The following is a 25,173-nucleotide window of genomic DNA, read 5'->3' on the forward strand; positions in this document are numbered from 1 at the left end:
TTGATCTTAACTACATTTCTATTAATGCACCCTAAAAACACATTAGCTTTGTTTGTTTTAGCCCATTTCAGACTACCATGACAAAAATGAGACCAGATTCTGTTATCCAAACTATTAGTTTATCCCTCTGCTGCCATTTCTACAGTCACTACAGTGCAGTAAGACAAGTTTCTGAGCCATGTGGACCTGAGTGGACCCTGTCACTTACTAGCTGAGTGACCTTAAGCTGGAAAAACACTGGTTCACTTGCAATGTTTCATCCAAGTCTCCGATAAAAAATAATTCTTAAACGTCAAAGCCAATGACAGATTTGCATGGGACAGACTATTCTCTAGAATGACAATGATCCATCAATCCAATTAAAGAGTGACCATGCCTCATGTTTCAGGAATGGATGACAAGATGGGCTAGTCAGTGAGGGAAAGGAAAGAGAAGCACTACTTCTGTGCCAGGCACTTAATGTACGTTACCTCGTTTCATAACAATCTTGTAAGATAGTTGTATTGTTTTGGTAGAGAAAGGAATCGAAGACTTAGGTAATTAAGGAACGTGTCTAAGATCACGAGTAATGAGTGGAGGGGCTGAGCGCAAACAGTTCTGCCTGCCCCCCTTTCCTAGCCACTACACTGGGAGACGAGCACAGGAAGAGCACGTGTGGTTAAGGTGAGGGAGGGTGATTGGGGGAAGCAGGAAAGAGCGCACAGGGTGACATAAGAAGTACGAAGCTAAAGACAAGGCTAGAAAGGCTCTACTGAGGCCATGTTGCAAAGAGTCCATATTCAGGAATTTGGATTTCAATCTGTCGTCTGTTAAGAGTCTACCCCTTCTAGTTGTGATTAGTGAACTCTTTCAAATATTTCAGAACGAATTTCACAGATCATGATAGGGCTTCGCAGACAAATACAGCAGCGTAAGTGGAGCATGTGTTTGGTGTATTGTTTTAGACAAGGTTGGGAGGGAAGGCTTCCTGAACAGAAGTGATATAAATCAGAGAGAAAGTGATACAGATATCTCAGGGAAGAGCCCTCCAGGCTGAAAGGCCCTGAGTACCTCTGGCATATTCATGTTTGAGAAACATAAAGAAGGCCAAGTTTTCCAGTTAGGCTGGAAAAGAATTAACAAGGGGAAGAGGCATAGGAAATAAAGACCAAGAGATGGCAAGAGCCAGGTCATAGAGGATCTTGGATTTTATTCTTAGTGTAATGAGAAGCCGCTAGACAAAGTTCTGAGCAGGAAGTAACATGGTTCAATTTATTATCATTATTATTATTTACTGAAATCCTAATACATTAAATTTATTGTTCCCTAAAGTGCCAGTTCATAACTATCCAAAAAAAAGAGACAGAGATTAGTTTGGCTCACTAATTCTCAGTAAACCCATGCTGGCTTCTAATTCTTAGCTAAGTGCTCATTACTAATCTGTTCCAGAATCTTGCTAGGAACTTGGTTTAGAATCCATTATTCCTTCTCCTCCCTGCCCCCAAATTCTTTTTGAAAACCTGTGACATTTTTCCTCCTCCCATCTCATGGCATGAAGCATGGGTAGTTAATAAGTAGATTGTGTGGTACCAAATGTAAATGCAAAGGAACGAAAGGAAGAGAAACAGAGACAGAGAGAGACAGAAAGAGAGAGACAGAGAATGTAAAAGGAGAAGAATTTGGAGAGACAGAAAAGAGAGAGAAGTGGCCCAGGTGGGCTGCATGGGACATATGAAGGGGCGAAACTGCTGGGGAGGGATGAAAAGCATTATTGCAGAGACAGAGTTCAACAGAAACCACATTCAGTCAATTCAACTAAAGCCTTGAAGCAAATGTACAAAAAAAGGTCACGTCTATTCTAACTGGATGGCAGGACTTCAGCCGAGTTTTTCTTATGTTTGAAGTTAAGTTTCTATACTATTGTTATATTTATTCTATAATTTAAAAATATTTTTAAAAAGAAAGTTAGGCATGGGAATTTATTTTCTAAAGCAAGTAAAAGTCAAGATAATCATAAATCTTGAGACAATGAAATGTAAATCTTGAGAAACTGAAATTAGACCCAATATAAAGATTTTTCTTTTTAAAACTTCACAAAAATGTACTTTTTTTGGAGGAAGAATGGAGAACGCAGAGCCTAGAGGAAAGACTACATAATCCAGAAGAGCAAAATTCCGACAACTTTGTGACTCTGCTGGGTTTTTTATAATATACAATTAGACAACGAAAGTTGAAGAGTCAGACCACAAAAGAATCTCCAGGAGTGTCCTGTAATGTGGCTCAAGCCTGATGCTGGAAGGGGAGAGCGTGGCTTGGTGTCTCAACCTGACCCCCATAATGGTCCCCAACACCTAGCATGCCAGGTGGAGGAGAAATCGCAAATTCTTTTTGGAAAAAAGGAAACGCAACAAACATGCATGCATAGATACATACATATACACAAAAGCTAATCTAGACAAAAAAATACATCTAATATGTTCCCTTCAAAAATCATTTTCAGTGGTTGGGCTTTAAGAGATTACTCATTTTAGGGTCCAGTCCCTTTAAAATTATTTGTGACTTTTTATATTTCAAATTTTGCCTAGTAAGAATTTGAATGAAAAAAGTTTCTATAACAATAATAAAAACCATTTCTTATCTAACTTTCTTTCATCTGACATTCCTGATGAACTTTATTTCTATACAACAGTATAAGTGCTTTTAATGCATCCCCATTTCACTTTTTCTAAATCCCTCAATACTTACTCTACCAGTCACTGCTAAGACCAAAAATCTCTTATTTGGCATCTACCTATGTTACACCAACATCTCGAGTCTTATTTACTATCGATATAAAACGCTAGTTTCCTTAAACACAAATTCCACTTTAATATCTGTCCAAGAGGATGACAATAATTGCCTAGAGGCAAGAAATTTAGTTTCTTAAATTTTTTTATATTCTCTCCTTATCACCTCAGTTCAAAGTGTAAAATGATACCCAAATACAACTGTATCCGATTTTGTACAGAATGCTTTTGATTGTTCGAAAAATTACAGGGTTTTTTTTCTTTTTTTATTTATTTACTTTTATTGTAGTATAACTGACCCAGCTTCTTCAATAAGAATAATTCCCAAATATGATTCAAACCCAAATGATTAACTCCATAAAAAGGCAAAACTTTATCTAAATGCTTTAATTAGTATTTAAAAAAAATTATCCCTGATAAATTTGTCTCACAAGATAATCCAGTGTTTACAATAATTTGCTTTGATAATATATTTCACAGAACATAATAATACACTCACTGGAAGGCTTAGGAATTCATTAAAGTAGTCCACAAGGAAATCATCTGTCGTCAAAGAATCTTCCTGCAAAAATACAGAAACAATATTATGCTTACACTAAAATGTCTTAAAACATGCCAATATTATTCTCTAATTCTGACACCAACAGATTATAATGTAGATCTTCAAATCGTTTTTAGTCAGTCAAGAGTGAACCCTCACTATAAATGGAACACAGTGTTACAATCTCTGGAAGGAAGAAATAAGAAAATAGAATGGAGCAGCCTCTTAAAAGGCCTTGCCACTGTACTTAGCTGGAAAACAACACATGAGAAATACAGCACGATGCTTAAAGAAACGTCAACAAATACAAAATACTGCACACAGCAAATTTCCCATGGACTTATTAAAAATATTTATTTCATAAAAATAAAGGCAGAGTCAATAAAGACAGAACCAGTGTTTGGGGTTAAGATGAAACTCAGAATGAAGAATTTCATGAATTGCCTAAAAGAAGTGATAAACTAAGTGAAGAAAATATTCCACTGCCACCCCCTTAGAATGAGACAGTTTTAGTAATCTGGGTCCTGCGTAACTTTTGCACGAAGAAACTTTCACAATGCATGTGTTCTAAGAATAAGGATTGTATACATTTTTTTCCATAACTATCTCATCCACCAACATAGTCACTTTTAAAGTTGGCAAAATTGGAAAGCCACTGCCAATAACAAAGTCTCTCTTCCAAATAAAACACCTTATTTTATTAGTAATTGTTTCTATTGTGTCAAAAGCACATCATCACATACCCTGTTGTATAGTATGTGTGTTTATTTTGTTATTCATAATTATATTTCAGTTTCACAAATCTAACATGAAAGTTGACAATACGACACAATGCTATTATTTCCATATGGCTGATTATTTTCTTCTCATACGGGCCAACTTTTAAAAATTTGTTGAAGTATAGTGTGAAAGTATAAGGAAGATATTATAGTATATTAACACCTACTTTGGAAAACAGATTTTCAGGGTAATTTCTTTAAGTAATTGCAGTATCAGAATAGAGTTATGAACAATCACTTATAGGATTTATATCAAAGAACTTAGTAAAGATCTGAACTTGTTAGAACAACAACTAAGGATTTAGTTTACTAAAAATCTCAGCTGATTAAAACAACAACAATATAAAACTCAGGATTTCACAAACATACTAACCTCATAGTGGTACTTTAGTAATACATGCTCAAAAAAATTCTGATTGGCGAAGGTCAAATACAGCAGAACAAGGCAGATAACATCTGGTGGAGGCTAAAAGTTTAATCATCTTTCGAATTTCACCTTTCAGAGATACTTTAATTTTCATTTAGAAAACTAATAAATAATTCAATAAATATTTTTAGGATTTCCTGGGTAAATTTCCTAGGTAAAGGCATTGTACTACAATAAGGGTGGCCAAATTTTACACTACTGGGCTCATGATCAAAAATCCACAGATGGGAAAGTTGAATATTTTTTTTTTTTTTTTTTTTTGCGGTATGCGGGCCTCTCACTGTTGTGGCCACTCCCGTTGCAGAGCACAGGCTCCGGACGCGCAGGCTCAGCGGCCATGGCTCACGGGCCCAGCCGCTCCGCGGCATGTGGGATCTTCCCAGACCGGGGCACGAACCCGTATCCCCTGCATCGGCAGGCGGACTCTCAACCACTGCGCCACCAGGGAAGCCCGGGAAAGTTGAATATTTTAAATTAGTAATGGTAATGGAGTACAGTCCCTGTTAGTTTTTCTAAAATAGTCATTTTGTTTTTAATTTTTAGCTATAAAACAAAATGCGTATTTCATAAATACACATAGACCTAAATGTCACCTAGAATTTGGTCAGTCACATTGCCAGAAATTTCTAGAGAATCCTCAGATTCATATATTCATTTCCAGATGCCTCACACTTCTAAGAGACTCTAATCAATGCTTTCCAAGCCATCTGTGATGAAGTACCTGTTTTGTTTTGTTTTCTCCCTAATCTATTTCAGACAGATAACTTTTGTAAAATACAATAAGAATGAATTATTAGAAAGTGAATAAAAATATATATAATACAAGCCCAACTTTTTAATTATTAAATTCAATACTCTGTCAAATTACTGTAAGGTTTCTAAACATTTACTCTCAATTTCTGAACTCACCTCTGGATAGATGGACAGGAATTCTCAGGTGGAACCAGTCCACACTCCTGACTCCAGCAGCACTGCCCTAACCCTTGGTAAGCAATGTGCTCTCAGCTCCTTCAGGTCCCCCTAAGGCACCACACAAGAGGGCATTCCCTGGGTGTTCAGTCACATCCTCAGTCTGCACTTACAACCATGGACGTTATTATTCAAATACATCAAAATCTGTATTTCTTTTCTGAAACTGTATCTTAATTTCTACCAATATTAAACATAAGTGTTTCTGCTGATATCAGGGCAGTTAGTTCCACAATGGAAATAAGTGTAGCCTTCAAGTGCCATCTGCTCAATCCTCTTGTCACACGTTAATGGGAAGTCCTGCACCTCTCTAAATAATTGAGCGTATTTTCCCACTGCAGTTTCTAGTTCACTGTGTTCGGATATCTTGTCACATCAGTAACAAAGTCTTGTGAACCTATGAGGATCTGATAAACCCTTTATTCTCCAATCCCTTCAGTTTAAAAAAATATTTTTAAGGCCTTGATCTGGAGAAGCAGCTCAGTTACTCTCAATACATTTCCACAATCCAGTCACTTGGCTGTAGTAAAATGAACTAAGTCTCCATATTCAGGTTTAATATCTTCCAAATAACCAATAAACTGGTGATGGTTAGTGGTACAATCAAGAAGAAAACTGAGTTACAATCAATTCCTCCATTACATCATTCCATGAACCTGGCTGCAAAATTTTCAACACAGATTCTCTGCAGAATGATGCAATGGAAGGCAGGAACACTTTTTCAGAATTGAATGCACTCTTGAAACCTGTTTTTTCATGTATTACAGGTGTGCCATCTGTGAAAGTGAAGTCAGCTTTTCCATTTTTAGTCCAAACTTCTCAAATTTCTTCCTGACAGAGGGTTAAACAAAATAGTTTATATGTGCTTGCTAATTATAATAGGTAAAAATTTTTATTGCTTAAAAAATCATTTTGCTGGACTCTCAAATGAGATAAACTACAACTTCTTCACAACTCTAAAAGATGCAAGATATAGAGACCTTCTAAACAAGGAAGAGGAAATGAGATAAATACAGACAAAAACCATAGTCCAAGAAAGAATACAATACATGCCATAAGAAAATTACAACATAAAACGTTTCCTCCCAAAGGAGGGAAAGATATTATTTGGTAGGGGGAATCAGAAAAGAGTCAAGTGGGGAAAATGGTATTTGAATTGTATTTCAAATAACTTCAAATTCTATATTTAGAAGTATACACATGAGAAGCAATAATGCAGAGTAAAGAGAGAAATGCATGAGGAAAGAGACGTTGGAAAGCAAAACATAGTAAAGGTAATCAGTTAGCTAATGGCACAACCAGAAAAATAATCCAAGTTTCCAACTTCCTTTTAAGCCATTCACACTTTAGCCAAAGTCATTCATCTAATTTCCAGTGCAGAATCCTAAACTGACACACTTTAGATTGGGAATGCTATCATCAATCAGGAGATAGGTATAATTTTGGAAATAAGGTCTAAGCCTATCAGGATGGACCTATTTTTGCTTCTTCTTCCTAAAGTGCATATAAATTCTTTCTTTTCTCCTTTCTAAACAGGCCAGTCACTAGACCAGAGCCTCCCACCCGGTATAGCCATGACACATGGTGGTGTGCAGACAATGGAATTCAATGGGTCAAGTGAAAGTGGACCTCTTCAGACCTCAAGGCTACCAGGCACAGTCAGGAATGGCTGGTGCTCCCAGGATGGTGACCTCTGGTTGTGAGCAAACTTGTTTGGGGCTCCTCAGATCCAACTCCTTTCCCTGGAGTCTGTGATTTATCAGCCACATCCCACACCCAGACACTGAGCATAGCCAAAGAGCTGCTCAAGCCCCTGGACATGGATTTATTAGCTAGCTGCAGAGCATACCACTGCACTATGAAGCTGCTGGAAGAGTTTCTGTTTGAGATGTCCAAGAAAACAGTTCACAGCCAAAAGGTGTTAACAGCTTGAAGGAAAGGGGGAGGGGAGACCCTGGAGGGATGATGGCCCCAAATCTGGCCTTCACATACAACAGGTATTTCTGTCTGCTGGCAACTGATGGATCCTTGTAGTAGTATACCAGCTAGATACAAGGCAATCACTTGAAAAATATATGCATATACTGCAGTATAGAGTTTCATCATTATTTTGAAATAACTAAAACATTTTATTGACTTCTAAATTTGTTTTTCCTAAGAATTTTTAACATTATATTTGTCATGAAAAGAGGGAGTACTGTTATATTTAAAATTTAATTTCAACTCCTGCAGTTTTTAATGGTTGTAAAAGAGTCTAAAAAATGTTAATACCTATTAGGAGATACAGTTTCTCACTAAGAGACACTATACAAGAATATTAAAAGATCAACACTGAAAGTCTTGATTAGAAATTACATACAGTCATCTCAAGCATAAAACCTAATATTAAAAAGTTATGAACCTCAGGGGACTGCCCTGGTGATCCAGTGGTTAAGAATCTGTCTTCCAATGCAGGGGACGTGGGTTCGATCCCTGGTCAGGGAATTAAGATCCCACATGCTGAGGGGCAACTAAGCCCGTGTGCCACAACTAGAGAGCCCCACGTGCCACAACGACAGAGCCCAAGCAGTCTGGAGCCCATGTGCCACAACTACTGAGCCCACACCCTCTGGAGTCCACATGCCACAACTAGAGAGAAGCCCATGCACCACAACTAGAGAGAGGCCTGCGTGCTGCAACAAAGACCCCGTGCACCACAACAAAGAGCCCATGTGCCAAAACGAAATGATCCCACATGCTGCAACTAAGACCTGATGCAGCCAAAAATAAATTAATTAATTAATATTTTTTTAAAGTTATGTGCATCAAAAAAGGAAATTAAGAAAATAATTCATTTCAGTAGCAGAGAAAAGAATAACAATCAAGGAGGCAAAGACTTGTACACTGAACTAAAAAACTGCTGAAAGAAATTAGAGAAGATATAAATAAATGGAAAGACATGCCATGTTCATGGACTGAAAGACCATATTGCTAAGATGATAATACTACCCAAAGCAATCTACAGATTTAATACACTCTCCATCAAAATCCCAATGCCTTTTTTTTTTTTTACAGAAATGAAAAACCCATCCTAAAATTCACAATGAATTTCAAGGGACTGCAAACATCCAAAATAATATTGAAAAAGAACAAAAACTGAAGGATTCATATATCCTGATTTCAATACTTACTACAAAACTACAGTTATCAAAATAAAGTGGTACTGGCATAAAGACAGACATACAGACCACTGGAATAGAAAAGAGTCCAGAAATAAATCCTCTCATATATGGTCAAATAATTTTCAACAAGGGTGCCATGACAATTCAGTGGAGAAAGGACATTCTTTTCAACAAATGGTGCTAGGAAAACTGGATAGCCACATGCCAAAGAATGAAGTTGGACCTTTCCCTTATACCATATACAAAAGTTAACTCAAAATGGATCAAAGACCTAAACGTAAGGGCTAAAACTATAAAATACTTAGAAGAAAATATAAGGATAAACCTTCATGACCTTGGATTTGGCAATGGATTCTTAAATATGACATCTAAAGCATGAGCAATAAATAAATAAATAAATGGGACTTCATGAAAATTAAAAACTTTTGAGTCAAAGGACTCTACTTGGAAAGTAAAAAGACAAACTACAGAATGTGAGAAAATATTTGCAAATCATATAGCTGATAAGGGTTTAATATCCAGAATATATAAAGAACTAAGCTAGAAAAAAATTAAAAACCCCAAATTTTTTAACGGGCAAAGGACTTGAATAGACATTTCTGCAAAGAAGATATACAAATGGTCAATAAGCACATGAAAAGATACTCAGCAACAATAGCAACAAAAGAATGCAAATCAAAACCACAACAAGATATCACTTTACATCTACTAGGATGGCTACGATTTTTTTTAAAAAATGAAAATAACAAGTGCTGGTGAGAATGTGGAGAAATTGGAACCCTTGTGCATTGCTGACAGGAATGTGAAATGGTACAGCCACCACTCCTCAAAAAGTTAAACATATAATTACCATATAATCCAGCAATCTACTTCTGGGTATAAGAAGAACTGAAAGCAGGGTCTCATACAGATATTTGTACACCTGTGTTCCTAGCACCATTACTCACAACAGCCAAAAGGTGGAAATAACCCAATTGTCCACTGATGTGTGAAGGGATAAACAAAATATGGTATGTATATATAATGGAATATTATTCAGCCTTAAAAAGGAATGAAATTCTGATACATGCAATGACATGGATGATCCTTGAAAATGTCAGGCTAAATGACACAAGCCATACACAGAAGGACAAATATTGTATTAATCCACTTATATGAGTTACCTAGACTAGGCAAATCCATAAAGACAGAAAGTAGAATAATGGTAACTGGAGGCTAAAGGAGGGGTAATGGGAAGTTATTGTTTAAAGGGTACAGAGTTTCAGTTTGGGATGATGAAAAAGTTCTAGAGATGGATAGTGGTGATGGTTGCACAATGTGAATGTGCTTAATGCCACTGAAATCATACACTTAAAAATGGTTAAAATGTTAAGTTTAATTTTACGTATATTTTACCACAATAAAAAATTATGTACATGCCAGAATCATGCAACAACATGGAGCATCTCAAAAACATTATGCTGAGCAAAAGTAATTTTACCCAAAAGAAAACTAACTGTATGATTCCATTTATATGAATTTGAATCTATAATCCAATGGTGAAAAACTAGGACAGTGGTCTTTGGGGAATGGAGGAAGAATCAACTGGAAGGAGGCATGAAAGGACTTTCTAAGATTATGGAAATGTTCTATATTTGATGGAGGTTTGGATTACACAGGTGTATACATTTGTCAAAATTTGTCAAATGGGACTCAAAAGTTTTCCATTTCCCTGTGCATAAATTTTACCTCAACATAAGAACCATAAACTAATATTGAACACTAGTTTATGATATAAAATGCTGAAATATTTAGGGGTGATCTGTATCATATCAATGTCTGCAGCTGATACTCTGAAATGCATAAAAAAATAAAATGGATTGATGGACAGATGGTGTGATGGACAGAAGGACAGAAACATGAAAAAGCAAATGTAGCAAAATGCTAATAACTGTGAAACCTTGGTGATGGGTATATAGGTATTCACCATACAGTTCTTTTAACTCTCCTATATTTTTAAACTTTTTTCATTAAAAAAATGTTGGGATGGGGGGACTTATGTACAAGGAAACAATATCATGTTTCTCTGAACCTATGGACAGCCTTCTTAGCCTCCTGTGTACTAAATGACAGATCCCAAATCATTATCATCACATCTAGAATCAGTCCCTGGTTATCTGACAACCTTCTGACCACTACCCTGCGATCCCATGCACTAATGGTCAGACCCCTGGGACCTCTGCTTCACCCTTCTGCCCATAACATGCCAAACCTCATCTTCCTACCTCTCCTTATCACCATTACAGTATAGATCAATCTTCCTAACAACACTACAATCAGTACAAGAGTTCCACCTGTCTCCCAGTCCCCCATCCTTTTCTAACACAAAAAAAAATGGCTTATGATGAATGCAGTTTGGTTCCTGCCCAGCTGTCTAGCCTCATCTCATACTACCATGCTCCAGTCATAGCAATTTTTTTAATAGTTCTGCACCTTGGTGCATGCTGATTATTCTACTTGGAAAATCTTTTCTCCTCTTATTTACCCATCTATCCTTTTTTCTTCTCCAAAAGAAGAGAAGAATTGTGATGTTTCCCATATGATATGTTTCTCCTATCATAACTTTTAATACTTCAGACTATAATTGTGTGTTTAGATATCTCACTCTCTGGACTGTGAATTTCTGGAGGAAAAAGACTGTTTCTTACTCACTTTGAAAATTCCCAATGCTAAAAGAATCTGAAAAAGAATATATATGTACAACTGAATCACTCTGCTGTACTCCTGAAACTGACATGTCATTGTAAATAAACTATACTTCAATAAAAAAAACCCCAATGTTTCAGATAATAGATGCTTACACTCTTGTTGAGTGAATGCTTGAATGATTATACTGAGGACATGAAACCTAAAGAGACTGATAACCTAAGAAAGACTCTAATAAAGCAACATCAATAAAATAAAAAGCAGAGATGTTGCCAAAAAAGAAAAAAAAGAGAACACAAGGGGAAACAAACTTCACAAAGTGGTTTCTTGAAAGTATATCTTGCATAGATCCAAGGCACTCTGGAAACTTAAGAGCCAAAAGTCCATTTATCAGATTCGCATGGGATCACAAAATTGTATATTGTATTATGAATATAGTTTATGAAGGAAGGAGGAAATAAGAGTGGCTCAAGCAATGAAGAACAAAAGTATGGATCTCCTTTTATACCAAGGGTTATCATCACATATTGCAATCAGCATCTACCCAGCGGTACTTTTCCATTTGGTTTCTGTTCTCACGCTCTCTCCTGGAGGAAATTCTCAAAGGCCTGGAGAAGGTAAAGGAAGCTCTCAATTCCCTTTTTATCCAATCACACTGTCTAATTATACCTACTTGGCTTCAGTCAATTCATTTGGCAAAATACCCTAAGGCTTTCTCCCTGTACCAAAGTTCTCACAATCTGATATCCTAATTTAAAAGAGTATCTCACACTCTTTATCACCTTTTCTCCCATGCCACACCTTACCTACAGATAGAAAGCTTCTCTAAATGTGCTTTTGGTTCAAACCTCAGAACTCACACTTAAATATAAACTGTGTGTCCTCATTAAAGGCCACCTCGCCAATCAGAAGGTATACAACTTTTGGGAATAGTGACAGACAGTGTGTGTCCCCAGTAGTGCCTAATACAATGAGAAGTGCAGGGCTTCCCTGGTGGCACAGTGGTTGAGAGTCCACCTGCCGATGCAGGGGACACGGGTTCATGCCCTGGTCCGGGAAGATCCCACATGCCGTGGAGCAGCTGGGCCCATGAGCCGTGGCCACTGAGCCAGCGCGTCTGGAGCCTGTGCTCCGCAACGGGAGAGGCCACAACAGTGAGAGGCCCGCGTACCGCAAAAAAAATAAATAAATAAAAAATGAGAAGTGCAAGTTGTTGCTTAAAAATATACTTGTTGACTATCATATTGATGGAACTTCTAACACACTTTCTGCAGTTCCAAAAAGCATTAGAGAATTTGATTCCAACCACAGAACTGGACTCCACAGAGATGGAAGGATTCCAAACTGCCTACACTTTCCAAAGGACCTCTAGGACCAGTCTCAGTTTCTAAATGACTTGTTGGAAACACTTCTCGCACCTCGCTCTGCGCCCTCTTAGAAGAAAGTGAGCAGGGAAGCAGGATGGTACCTCCATCCACCTGCCCCTGCCCTCCACCACTTCCACATAACGCCACCTAGCGTGTCAACCGAGTGTGCCCTCACAGTTCATTCAACCAACTGATGTGCAGTCAGCCGTATTTACAATCTGAAAAGACAAATACCAATTGGTCATTAATGTTCATATAATTAGACAGTCTTGCTCATGAGGACTGGAACATATGGATTTTTTTGCATATTACATTAGAATAATGAGAATATCCTCATGCTTGGGAAATGCTCTGCGTTTATAATAAATTCATTCACCCTATACAAATAACAGAATATGAATTTAAACAGACTAAAGATTAACTAAAAATAAATACTATTTTTAAAAAGTAAAATACAGAAAATACTGCTTGAAACTACAGTCTCAATTTTATGGTATAAATAAAGAGCATCTGTTTTTTAAAAAAAAACTCTTTTTTTTAAATGGCATCTGCTTTTAAAGTTGAAACTGTGAGTTTCATATATCAGAAATCCTTCAACAAAATAGATCATTATACTACAAAATTTTTACTCTACAAAGACTTTTTTTTTTTTTTTTGCGGTATGCGGGCCTCTCACTGTTGTGGCCTCTCCCGTTGCGGAGCACAGGCTCCGGACGCGCAGGCTCAGCGGCCACGGCTCACAGGCCTAGCCGCTCCGCGGCATGTGGGATCTTCCCAGACCGGGGCATGAACCCGTGTCCCGTGTACCGGCAGGCGGACTCTCAACCACTGCACCACCAGGGAAGCCCTACAAAGACTAATTTTGAAGCATGACATATCTATCTGCATAATTTCAATTTTTAAGGCACAATAAAAAAAATATTATTTTGAATTTAAAGAGTCAAGTACTTAAGTCTTTAACACTAATTTATTTTCTATTTTAAAGTCAAAAAGAATTTTAGGGGTCACTCTAAAATTTAAACTTTTCTCAATGTATACCTAACACATAATCAAATCTCAATGTATCATAAAGCAGTCTGAACTCTACTATTCTTGCTATGACATTTATATTTCAATTTTTATGGAATATGAAAAAGAGTATGGGACTGAGGGAAGTAATGAAGAGAAGCATTCACTTCATCACTTTTATTATTTGATTTATTTACAGGAATGTATTTATACATTGCTTATGTAATTAAAAATATACCCCCAAAGGAACTAATGAGAAAACTGAATATGTAAGTTTTTTGTATATATTTTCCCTGAGAAAATTGTCAAAGACCAAGGTTAATAAAGACACTAAAGTAGAAAAAATGTTACTTAAAAATGCTAAAGTAGAAAATATAGAATATATATCAAATGAAGCTTTGCAAAAAATTGATAAGTGAAGCAATTACACTAATTTATCAATCATCTAATAGCATATTCTGGGAATTGTGCTATTAACTATAGGGAATATTAAGGTGTACTGAGTCACAACACTAGCCCTCCAGGAGTTCACAATTTTGTTAAGAAATTGCAAAATTTACAAACAAAAAGGTATACAAGGCAATGTGTCCCTGACAACAAATGATTTATTCTAAATGTTATTCTCTCATTTGAAGACGTAGGGTTAAAATATTTTGCAGACATACTTAATAGCACTGTAATTTTTAGATCACTGGTTGAGAAAATGAAATAAGCAAAAAGTGCCTATGACTATGGAAGCACTTTATATTAGAATAGGACTCTGCTGCCAGTAATGGAAAACCAAGATAACACTATTTAAATAACACAAAAGTTTATTTCTCTCATATAATTATAAGCAGTTCAGAACTGGCAATACTGGCTTCCCAACATATCAGGAACCCAGGCTCCTTTGATCTTGTGACTCTGCCATCCTCAAGATGCCACTTCTATCTCAGGATCCAAGATGACTGCTTCAGCTCCAGGATCACATCCTCATTTCAGCCAGCAGGAAACAAGACGAAGGGCATGTTCTCTCCCTTTACATTTATCTGAGTATTACAGTTAGAATGACACAGGTTCTAATTGTGGCCTGACCAGTTACTAGCTGTGTGACCCAAGGGTTAGTTATTTAATCTCTGTAAACATCAGCTTTTCAGAAGTATGACACAACACTTCTGCTTACATTCCATTGTAAGCAGAATTTGGTTACATTTAGCTGCAAGGGAGGCTAGAAAATGTTGTAATTGTTTTGGAGAGTAATATGTCTGGTATGTATTATGGAATATGGTAGAATGGATTTTGGGAAACCAGAGATCTCTGTCACACAATTTCTTCTAAAAATATTAATGAGAAAAAAATACTTTTATACTTTTGAAAAACAGAGATAAATATTATATGCAAGACATATGAATTAATTAATCTATAGATAATGCTTGGTGAGCATATGAATTTGAGGATCTGGTCACAAACTGGTCACAACTGAAAGCTGCACAGGGCTCAAAGGCAATCTGGATGATTTTAGGTTGGAAAGGTTTCATGGAGGAGATGAGCTGAACCTTGAAGCACGTGCAAGACTGTGAAATGGATGGGGAAGGGCAACTGAGACAAAACTCAACAGCAAAGGCAACGAAGCAAGCAGGGCAGTTTGGCTGGAGCAGACGGCATGCGGAAGTACTTTATAAACCTAAAATGGTATGAACACTGTCTTTATCACATAGAAAGTATTGGAAGGTAAGGTTTAAAGAAGGCTGAAACGTTGTAGAAAAGATTTTGAATGCTAAAGGGAGGCTTCTGACATTGTGGCTCTGCCAGTTACTAGATGTGTGGCCCCAAGCCAAGTTACTTAGCCTCTGTGAACACTGACTTCCTCATCTGTGAAATGTGGGTGTTAATAACCACCTAATAGAGTTGTTTTGAGGTTAAATATTAACACGCAGCCAGCATTCAGTAAATAGTAGGATTAATAAAGCTCTGAGTAATTGAGTAACATGGTAATTTTTTAAAGAGTTAACAGCAATCTGATAGCCAAGGTAGGACTGATGAGAGAAGGAAAAATATAAAGGCAGAGCAAAGCCATAGCAAGTAATCCAGCATAGCTGACGCGCAGGAGTCTGCTCTTTAAGCCTTAGGCAAAGGAAAATTGAAGCTAGCAGAGGGAATATTGGAGGCAGTGATATCTGGGAGGACTACTGCCAAAGTCCATGCTCAGGGATGAGGGCCTGCATCAGACAGCGCTGAGGATGGAGAAAAAGATCTGGCTATGAAAGGAACCTGCTAAATGACTGAAGGTGGGAGGTGAAGAAAAGGGAAGAAAGGTTCTGATGTGGGTGACTGAATGGTCAGTGGCATCATTAACCAAAATAAGAAAAAGAGGAAGAAAGATAGAATGGGGTGGGGTGATTAATTCAGTTTAGACTACCGAAGTGATGCAGGAACATCCAGATGATATAGGTGTCCAATAACCCAATAGATACAGAGTTCTAGCATCATAAGAGGTGTGTGGGCTGGAGATGTGTAGATTTGGGAGTCCTGTGAAATAAGAGTAGCTGAAGCCATAGGTGAAGAGGAGCCCTCCCAGAGAATCCTGAAGAAGGTCAACACTTTCACGGGTAAGGAACAAAGAGAAGCCAGGAATAGGGATAAAAATGAGAGATGGGAGAACTGGGAGACAGTGGTACAAAGAAACCAAGAGAAAGTGTAGTGGCTAATAGAATCTTCAAGATGTTATGAGTTCCCATAAGCTGGGAAAAGACCTGGAGAGGTTAGCAGACAGCTCAAAGGGTAATGTCGCTGGGTGCTTGTCAGAGGGTTTGTGCTGGAGTTGTATGGGAAAGGGTTATCTCCAGAAATGCTTCCCTACCTCCTACTGATGTGAAGAGCAGTTCAGGAAGCAGATTAAAGAAATATGCCATGGGCTTCCCTGGTGGCACAGTGGTTGAGAGTCCGCCTGCCGATGCAGGGGACATGGGTTCGTGCCCTGGTCCGGGAAGATCCCACATGCCGCAGAGCGGCTGGGCCCGTGAGCCATGGCCGCTGAGCCTGCGTGTCTGGAGTCTGTGCTCTGCAACGGGAGAGGCCACAACAGTGAGAGGCCTGAGTACCGCAAAAAAAAAAAAAAAGAAAGAAATATGCCACTACACAGAGTGATGTCAAGGCAACAGGAAGATGGTTGGAGTTTCTGACACACTCTTTGTGCCTCTATTTTGGTCTCCCTCTCTCAGTGGTGGACCAAAGGTCTGGAAGGGTGAAAGTGGAAAGTACTAGCAAATGAAGCTAGCAGAGAGCCTCCATTCTCATAGCCCCTACTAGACTGTGAACTTTTGGAGACTTATCCTCAGCATCTAGCATCACACTGTGAATATAGAGGCACTCACGTTTGTTGAATAAAAAGTCAAAAGCAAATAAGATAATTCACCAACAAGAGAAATAAGTGCTGTAGGACATAAGCAAATAATCTAGAGAAGTGGTTAGAACTGCTGGAATCAAGCCTTAGTAGGAATGAGGCTCTACTGCCTCCTAGCTAATGTATAACCTTGGGCAAGTTCCTTAAACACACTGCGGGAACCACAGCAGAGCCCACCACCCTAGATATAGCACTCACTTAAATGACAACAATTACAATGTACTTGGCCAAGTACTTATTATTACTCAACTCTCCAGAAGTCTGACCTGAGAACATATTTGGCACATTTTTAAAGGAATTATAACTGTAAATAGACCACTTATTATCAATCAATGCCACCTACTAATGTTTACTGTAACCAGGAACTGCACAGCCCCATCACAATAAAACCATGGAGATGAAGTCTACCTCTCATGGAGTCATTAACAAATGCAGCAAAATTAAATGAGGCCATTTATATAAAAGAACTTTAACAATGAATAGCATCCACCATAAACATCGGTTGGCCCCTTCTTAAAAATGTACCTGTAAAAAATAAGCAATTCTTGTACTCAGCACCCTTGTTATGAAACGGAAGCCTCTAATATACTCATTTGGCAAAAGAAGAAAAGAAACAGCTTTTTTTTTAATGATCTATGGTTTGCTATTTAAAAAAAAAAGCCAAGAAAAGAAAAAGTAGCCCTCTAAATTGTACTTACAAATCCTTCTTCTGTAATAGTTGGTGGCTCTGAAACAAGATAAAATATTACATTATCTCACTCAAATCTGATTTCCTTTTAAAGTAAATGAAATAATTTGAGACAGCACTTAGCCCTGCTTTATACGTGGGCAAGCTCAGTAAAATCTTGGCCCTCTGTTCATTTTCTGCACATGGACTGAATTTTAAGTTGGAATTCAAGGTGGAAGTGGGGAGGAAAGGCCTCTGGAATTCAGCTTGGTCACTAATTGACTGTGACCCTGGAGTTAACCTTAATAGACGGATGCCTCCATTACTCCCGCTGCAAAACGGAGAATTAAGCAAGATAAAATAGGACGGGGCCAACGAAGCACTGGGAAAAGGGTGAGGGGTTAAATTCCTTACAAAATGCGGTGAGAGAACTCTGGAGCCAGTGCTACGGGACGCGCGGGCAGAAAAGGAAACCCAGAGGCGGTGCGCAGTGGGGCCGCCCCGCGGGCGAGAGCAGCGGCCCGCGCGCCTCGGCCCAGACTCCGACCCCGGCCGCCCCACCTACCGGCGGTGAGCCGCCTCTCGGTCATGCCGCCGCCGCTGCCCGCGCCCCCGGGCACGCGTGCGGGCCGTCAGGCCCCAGTAACCGATGCCAACGCGGGACGGCGCGCGGCCCCGGACTGCGCCGGCCGCTGTGGCCCCGCCCGGCTCGTGTTGCTATGGAGCTGAGACAACGCGGGCGCCGAGCAGCGGGCAGTCACGCGCTTTTCGGGCCCTCCCGGACCGAGGAAGGTACGCCGTCTGTCCCAGCCCGTCCTCCTTCGGGCCAGAGGCCGGCCCCGCCGCCAACGGCTGCGGGACGACGCGCGCCCAAACCCCGGCGCTGCCACCGCTAGGGCCCTGGAGAAGCGTCGCCCTTAGAGCCCGAACTAGCTGGGGTCTCGTTCCTGTGGTGACTGCGGCTCAGGCCTGTTCTCCCCGCACAAGCTCCCGCACAAGCTCCGCCCACACCGTCCACAGTAAGAAAAGACCGGCTCCGAGCGGGTGCGGGGACGGAGGGCTCTCTGGCTAGTCCTGGGAAGACAAGGAAGGAAGGGAAGAGTTTTCTAGATACCGAAGGAGGGCGAGTACTCGCCACACACAGCTCTTGAGCGCGTTCAGTTCTATGAATGCCTGTATAAAAAGTTAAATATTCACGTGCTTTAGGAACCAGATTTTCCTCACACTTTTCCTCCAATCGGTTAGGGCAGCCAAATTCTCAAGATAGCTAAGATTTTTAAATTACCGAAGGAATCATGAAGAGGGGATAATATACTGAGGTTGCCCATAGTGTATGTTCCCGGAAAAGTTATGATAGAGGAGTTTAAGTGAAGAGTGAAATTTGAAAAAAGAAAAATACCTCTAATTAGAAAAAAGTGAGCGTTTCTAGCAACGTCGTGGCTAACTCAGAGTTCCAGCCCAGACCTCTCCCCCTGAACCTGAGAACCCTAAATCCAATTTCTCTACCCGTGGTAGCTCTTCCTGGATGCTTCCAAATCAAAATGTCCAAAGGGACATTCACATTTTTTCCCATTTCTTATTTTCGAATTTCGTCTTCTTACATAAATCCCATATTCAGTAAGCGATACCTTCTTCCACCAAGTGACTCAAGCCAGAAACACCATATTCACTCAAGCACTAGGTCCTGCCAATTCTACCTTAAAGTATTTCTGGAATCTGGAATCTTCTCTCCTTTCCCACTAACAACCAGAGTCCTAGCACAGGCTGCCATTTGGACTGTTGTAAAAAACTTCCTAACTTGTCTCTCGGCCGTTGCTTCCAGTGAAGTTCCCCTTAAGTCCATTCTCTATGCTGAAAGCAAAATTATCCAAATGCAGATCTGACCTACTTGAAACCCTCAGTGGCTCCACATTTGCCTCCTAGGGCCTGCAGGTGTGTGAGTGCTTAAGCAAACAAGGAGTAAGACAAGGGGTGCTGGTACTGCAAGAAACTGTAACACCTGCTTAGTTATATTTATTTCCTCTTCAGCAGTACATAAGCAAAGACAAAAAAATAAAGCAATAAACCACTACCTTGGCCAAACAGAATCAGCGGGCCAAATGAAGTCAAGGGAGACTAGTGAGGAGAACAGGAAGGGATGCGTGAGGGAACTAATCAACAATGGCTTTGTCGGCCCTCGTAAGGACTCTGGCTTTCATGCTGAGTGAAACACGAACTATAGGAGTTTGAACAAAGAAGTACCACGATTTTACTTTTATTTGAAAATGATCACTCTGGGTGCTGTATAGCGAATGCAGATGGGCCAGGTAGTAGCAGGCAAGAGCAGGTGGCTCAGAGCAGGGTAGTAGCAGGTTTGAGTAACAGGTTTGAGATGGACTCAAATTCTGCATATATTTAAAGGTAGGGCCAAGATGATTCCCTGACAAAGTGGTTGTTGGAATGAAAGTAGTTGAAAATAATTCCAAGGTTTTTGCCATGAGCAGCCGGGAGGATGGAGTTGCAATCATTGGAGATGGAGAAAGCTGTGAGAGGAACACAGGTAGGAAAGAGGTTAAGAAGCCTATTAGCCATCCAAAGCAAAGATTTTGAGTTTGCAGTTGATATAGAAGCCTGGAATTTGGGAGATATAAATTTGAGAGTTGACATACAAATGGGCTTTTCAGGCATTTGCTTGCACCGTTTTTCTGTCAACAGGGAAGCCCCTCTGGTCTTTATTAGGCTAAATTTTCTCATTCTTCAATACTCAGCTTGGGTGTCATCTCCAGAATACCTTCATGTGAGCTCCTTTCATTGACCTCTCCCTCTTGCTCCTATGTAGTTAGTACAAACTCATGTCTTAAAGGGATACCCTCTACTCTCAGTGCCACTCACCAGACAGTAAGCTCCTGGGGGTGAAGGAGATTCATGTTCTTTTAACAATCCCCCACCCAGCACCCACTACTGAGTGCCACTGCTCAGTACATATTTGTTGAAACATCTCTCCATTGCAGTCATTCTGCCCTGCTCACAGACAAGATATGTTAATTCCTGTTTTGGGTAGCCATACTGATGAGAAGTCAATAATTTGTTTTCACATTAAGTGTGGCTAACACTTATTGCACATGCTGTGGGCCTCTAACAATAACCATAACCATGGGAGATTGATATTATCCTCAACAATTTAAGAAACTGAGACTTGGACTTATAAAATTTGCTCAAAGACAAGCAAAGCCTGAAAGTGTTGAAACCACCAACTGATCCAGGCCTGTCTCATCCAAAGCCTTTGCTCTAACAACCAGGCTAGGCAGCTTTTCTCACTAAAAATAATCTCATTAGAGATTTAGAAAAACAGCATAAGAATCATAAAGGCAGTTACTTGAACCCAAATGCTTAGATAAGAAGCTATTCTAATGTTTTGATGATTTTTTTTTGGTAACAGTTTTATTGAGGTGGAATTTACACATCATAAAATTCACCTATTTAAACTGTATGATTCAGTGGTTTTTACTATATTCAGAGTTGTGCAACCATCACCACAATCAATTTTAGAACATTTTCATCACCTCAAAGAAACCTCATACTCTTAGCTGTCACCCCTATTATCCCGTCCCCACCCAAACCCTGTGCACCCACTAATCTACCTTCTGTCTCTATATATTTGCCTATTCTGGACATTTCATATAAATGGAATCACACCACATGTTGGTCTTTTGTGACTGGTTTCTTTCACTTAGCATAATGTTTTTAAGTTTCATCCATGTTGCGGCATGAATCAGTTCTTCATTCCTTTTTGTTGCTAAATAATATGCAATTGTATGGCTATGCCATAGTTTGTCCATTCATCAGTTGATAGTCATTTGGATTATTCTACTTTTTAGCTATTAAGAATAATGCTGCTATGAGCGTTTGTGTACAGGTTTTTGTGTGGACATGTTTTCATTTCTCTTGGATATATATATACCTAGGAGTGGAATTGCTAGGTAATGTGGTAATTCTATGTTTGTTTGGCAACCCTGTTTAATTTTTAAGTAACTACAAGACTATTTTCCAAATTGGCTGTACCATCTTATATTACCACCAGCAGTGGATGAGGGTTCTGATTTTACCACAGCTTCACTCACACTTGTTATCATCTGTCTTTTTGATTCTAGCTATCCTACTGGGTGTGAAGTGGTATCTTTTTGTGGTTTTGATTTGTATTTCCCTGATGACTGTGTTTTACTTACTTTTAACACATTTTATTATTTTTCTGCTCCCCAGACTAGCTAGTATTTCCAAAAAGGCCTTTTTTTTTTTTTTTTTTTTTTTTACTACTAGTCTATACCATTGTTGAAAACCTAGGCAGTTCAAAACCACAAGTTTGTAATAAGACCTATATCTACATAAATGGAATTAAGTTTTTGTTTATTCTCTTCTGATTCTGGACATATTATTAGAGAATTTGAAGGATGTATTTGGGATAGACTTACTAAAACATAGACTTTGTAGTACACCTAAAGTCAATTGGGGGGAATCTTGGAGAGCATCTCAGACAGTCCCCCTGCAAAATAGCTAAAACTGTGATGCAACTGCGGAACAGGACAGAAGTGATATCATGTAAAGGTGCTGTAGACAAAGAAAAATGATCAGGTCTCCAAATATGAATCCTAAACCAAAAGTCACAAGGGCTGATCTGAATTGCAAGGATTAATTTGCATTAGGGCCACTCTTTGTAGCCTGCTTAGGGTGAGAATCTACAGGGATTTATCCAACGATTCTCACAGGTACTGCTGGAGAGACTGGAGTGTATGTGTATATATCTCCTTGACAATCAAGAGCAGATTTTTCAGGCATCCTACCTGTTTAGTGATTTAAACATATTGGTCCTTCCTTGGGTTTGGTGTGGTAGGGTCAAACTTAAGACTAGTTCCAAACCTTTCTAAATGTGAACAGGAATAGCATCAACGGGATGAAATTCATATTACCACTGTGATTTTAATTTTTGATAGTAATGGGATATTTAATAGAAAGTCTGACTGTACAAATGGACAATGTCCAGACCATATATGACAAAAGAACTTTAATAACCTCTGTAGCAACCAGCCTGGGAAGCCAAGCCACAACTTCTGCAGCAATAAGCCCCAAATGGTCAGGACTTCAGCAATAACTGCCAGTTTCTCTCATTTTTGCCCTCACTTCCAACTCAGGACCAATCAGAGAAAACCAAATATGCTTCCCTAACTAGTAACATAGGATGCCTGTTGGATTCTAGATAGCCCACTTCCAGGTTCCCCTGTTAACAAACTCCAATCAGAGCATACCTGAAGTTCTCCCTTTTTTTCACTATACAGCTTTCCCACTCTCTTGCCTGCCTTTGAGCCACTGCCACACGCAAATGATGGTGGCTGACTCCTTTGCTAAAACAAGCTCTGAATAAATAGCCTTTGCTTGTTCCCATTTGGGTTGTTTTCACTTATTTCCACATAGCTAAACTATATCCTTAATTTTTACATGAATCATTTTTATTCATGAATAAATGAATCAAAATGACAGGATAATGCAGTAGAATGTTTTTCCTAGGAGCTGGATGGCAACTCAACATCTGATGATATACAATACCATCCCCCATTCCCAATCCTTAAAATAACTGCAGTTGTGGCAGTTATAACATTTACATATTGTTTCTTTACATTTTCTTTTTGATAATCACTGATTCTTTCCTTTTTGTGAAATTACATATCAATACTGGATAACAACGACATACACTCCGTATCACATTTAACTAGAAAACAGCATTCTTTTTTTAATTTTCTCATTTAACAGTTCATAATTTTTTGAAGAAGGAACATAATTAATTTAATACATTCATTAGGCAATTTCTTAACTTATTCAAGATAACTACCCTCTGGACCTGCTGGTTTAGATTTATTCTAATTGTCAATATATTCCATTACATTACTTTGTTTCTTTCACAAACTGATGAGATAATTCAATTTTTTAATGCTTCCCTAAAGTTTTAAAAATCTAATATTGCTCTAGGGTTTTGTAATTTTTACAAATAGAGAATACATTATTTTTTTCTTTTTCTCCTTTTTTTTCTCCCCTCCTCTACTTTTTTTAAAGAATGAATTTGAGCTCTAAGGGATTTTTTGACCTGTGTGGGGCTCTCCTGCAGGCCCAGCACCTAGAACAAAACCTGCCATGATATAGTAAATGCTCAATAAATATCTGTTAAATTAGTGATTTATATTTAATGAAGAAATAAAGATTTTATTATTGGAAGTTATAAAATAAAACAACAATAAGATACCACTACAGACCTTTTCAAAAGGTCAAAATCCAAACACTGACAACACCAAATGCTGGTGAGGATGTGGACCAACAGGAACTAACCACAACATTGCTGGTGAGATGGCAAAATGTTATAGCCAGTTTGGAAGACAGTTTGGTGTTTTCTTATAAAACTAAACATACTCTTGTCATATGATCCAACAATTGTGCTCCTTGGTATTTACCCAAAGGAGTTGAAAACTTATGTCCACACAAAAACCTTCACATGGGTGTTTATAGCAGCTTTATTCATAATTGGCAAAACTTGGAAGCAATTAAGATGCCCTTTGGTAGATAGATAAACTCTGGTACATGCAGACAATGGAATATTACTCAGTGCTAAAAAGAAATGAGCTATCAAGCCACAAAAAGACATGGAAGTACCTTAAATGCATATTACTAAGTAAAAAGCCAACCTGAAAAAGGTTACACACCATATGATTCCAACTACATGACATTCTGGAAACGGGAAAACTATGGAGACAGTAAAAAGATTGGTGGTTGCCAGAGGTTAGTGGAGAGAGAGGTGAATAGGCAGAGCACCAAGGATTTTTAGGGCAGTGGCTCTACTCTGTGTGATGTTATAATGGTGGATACAAGTCAGTATACATTTGTCTAGACCCATAGAATGTACACCACCAAGAGTGAACCCTACCTAAGGTAAACTGTGGACTTTGGGTGATTATAATGGTATATGTAGATCCATCAGTTACAGCAAATGTACCGCTCTGGTGGGGATGTTGATAATGGGGTGGCTATGCAAGTGTGGGGACAGGGAGTCTATGGGAAATCTCTGTAACTTCCTCTTAATTTTGCTGTGAACCTAAAACTGCTCTAAAAAAGTCTTTTTAAAAAAGTTAAAAAGAACTTTAGTAGATTGGTCAAAATAAAAGATCTCTTAATTTTTAAAAATTGAAGTATAGTTAATTTACAGTATTATATTAGTTTCAGGTGTACAGCAAAGTGATTCGGTTATACACATATGTATATATACATATATTTTATTCTTTTCCATTATAGTTTATTACAAGACACTGAATATAGCTCCCTGTGCTATACAGTAAATCCTTGCTGTTTATCTACTTTATATATGGTAGTGTGCATCCCATACTCCCAATTTATCCCTCCCCCACT

The 25,173-nt window shown here is 38.7% G+C and overlaps 1 protein-coding gene across 1 annotated transcript in view; it reads right to left on the reverse strand.

Moving 5' to 3' along the window:
* The window catches only part of RGS22 (regulator of G protein signaling 22), a gene marked incomplete at its 3' end in the record, with an annotated part of 163,358 nt that extends 144,912 nt beyond the window's left edge, over positions 1-18,446 (reverse strand). The window contains exons 1-3 of the mRNA XM_079722154.1: positions 18,317-18,446; positions 17,783-17,811; positions 3,265-3,327 (exon numbers count right to left, since the gene is read on the reverse strand). Of these exons, the coding sequence (XP_079578280.1) occupies positions 3,265-3,327; positions 17,783-17,811; positions 18,317-18,341 (117 nt within the window). The 5' untranslated portion in view covers positions 18,342-18,446. The remainder of the gene's footprint in view (positions 1-3,264; positions 3,328-17,782; positions 17,812-18,316) is intronic.
* Positions 18,447-25,173: the final 6,727 nt, after the last annotated feature.

The sequence above is a fragment of the Hyperoodon ampullatus genome, assembly GCF_949752795.1.
Source record: "Hyperoodon ampullatus genome assembly, chromosome: 17".
In the NCBI taxonomy this organism is placed as follows: domain Eukaryota; kingdom Metazoa; phylum Chordata; class Mammalia; order Artiodactyla; family Ziphiidae; genus Hyperoodon; species Hyperoodon ampullatus.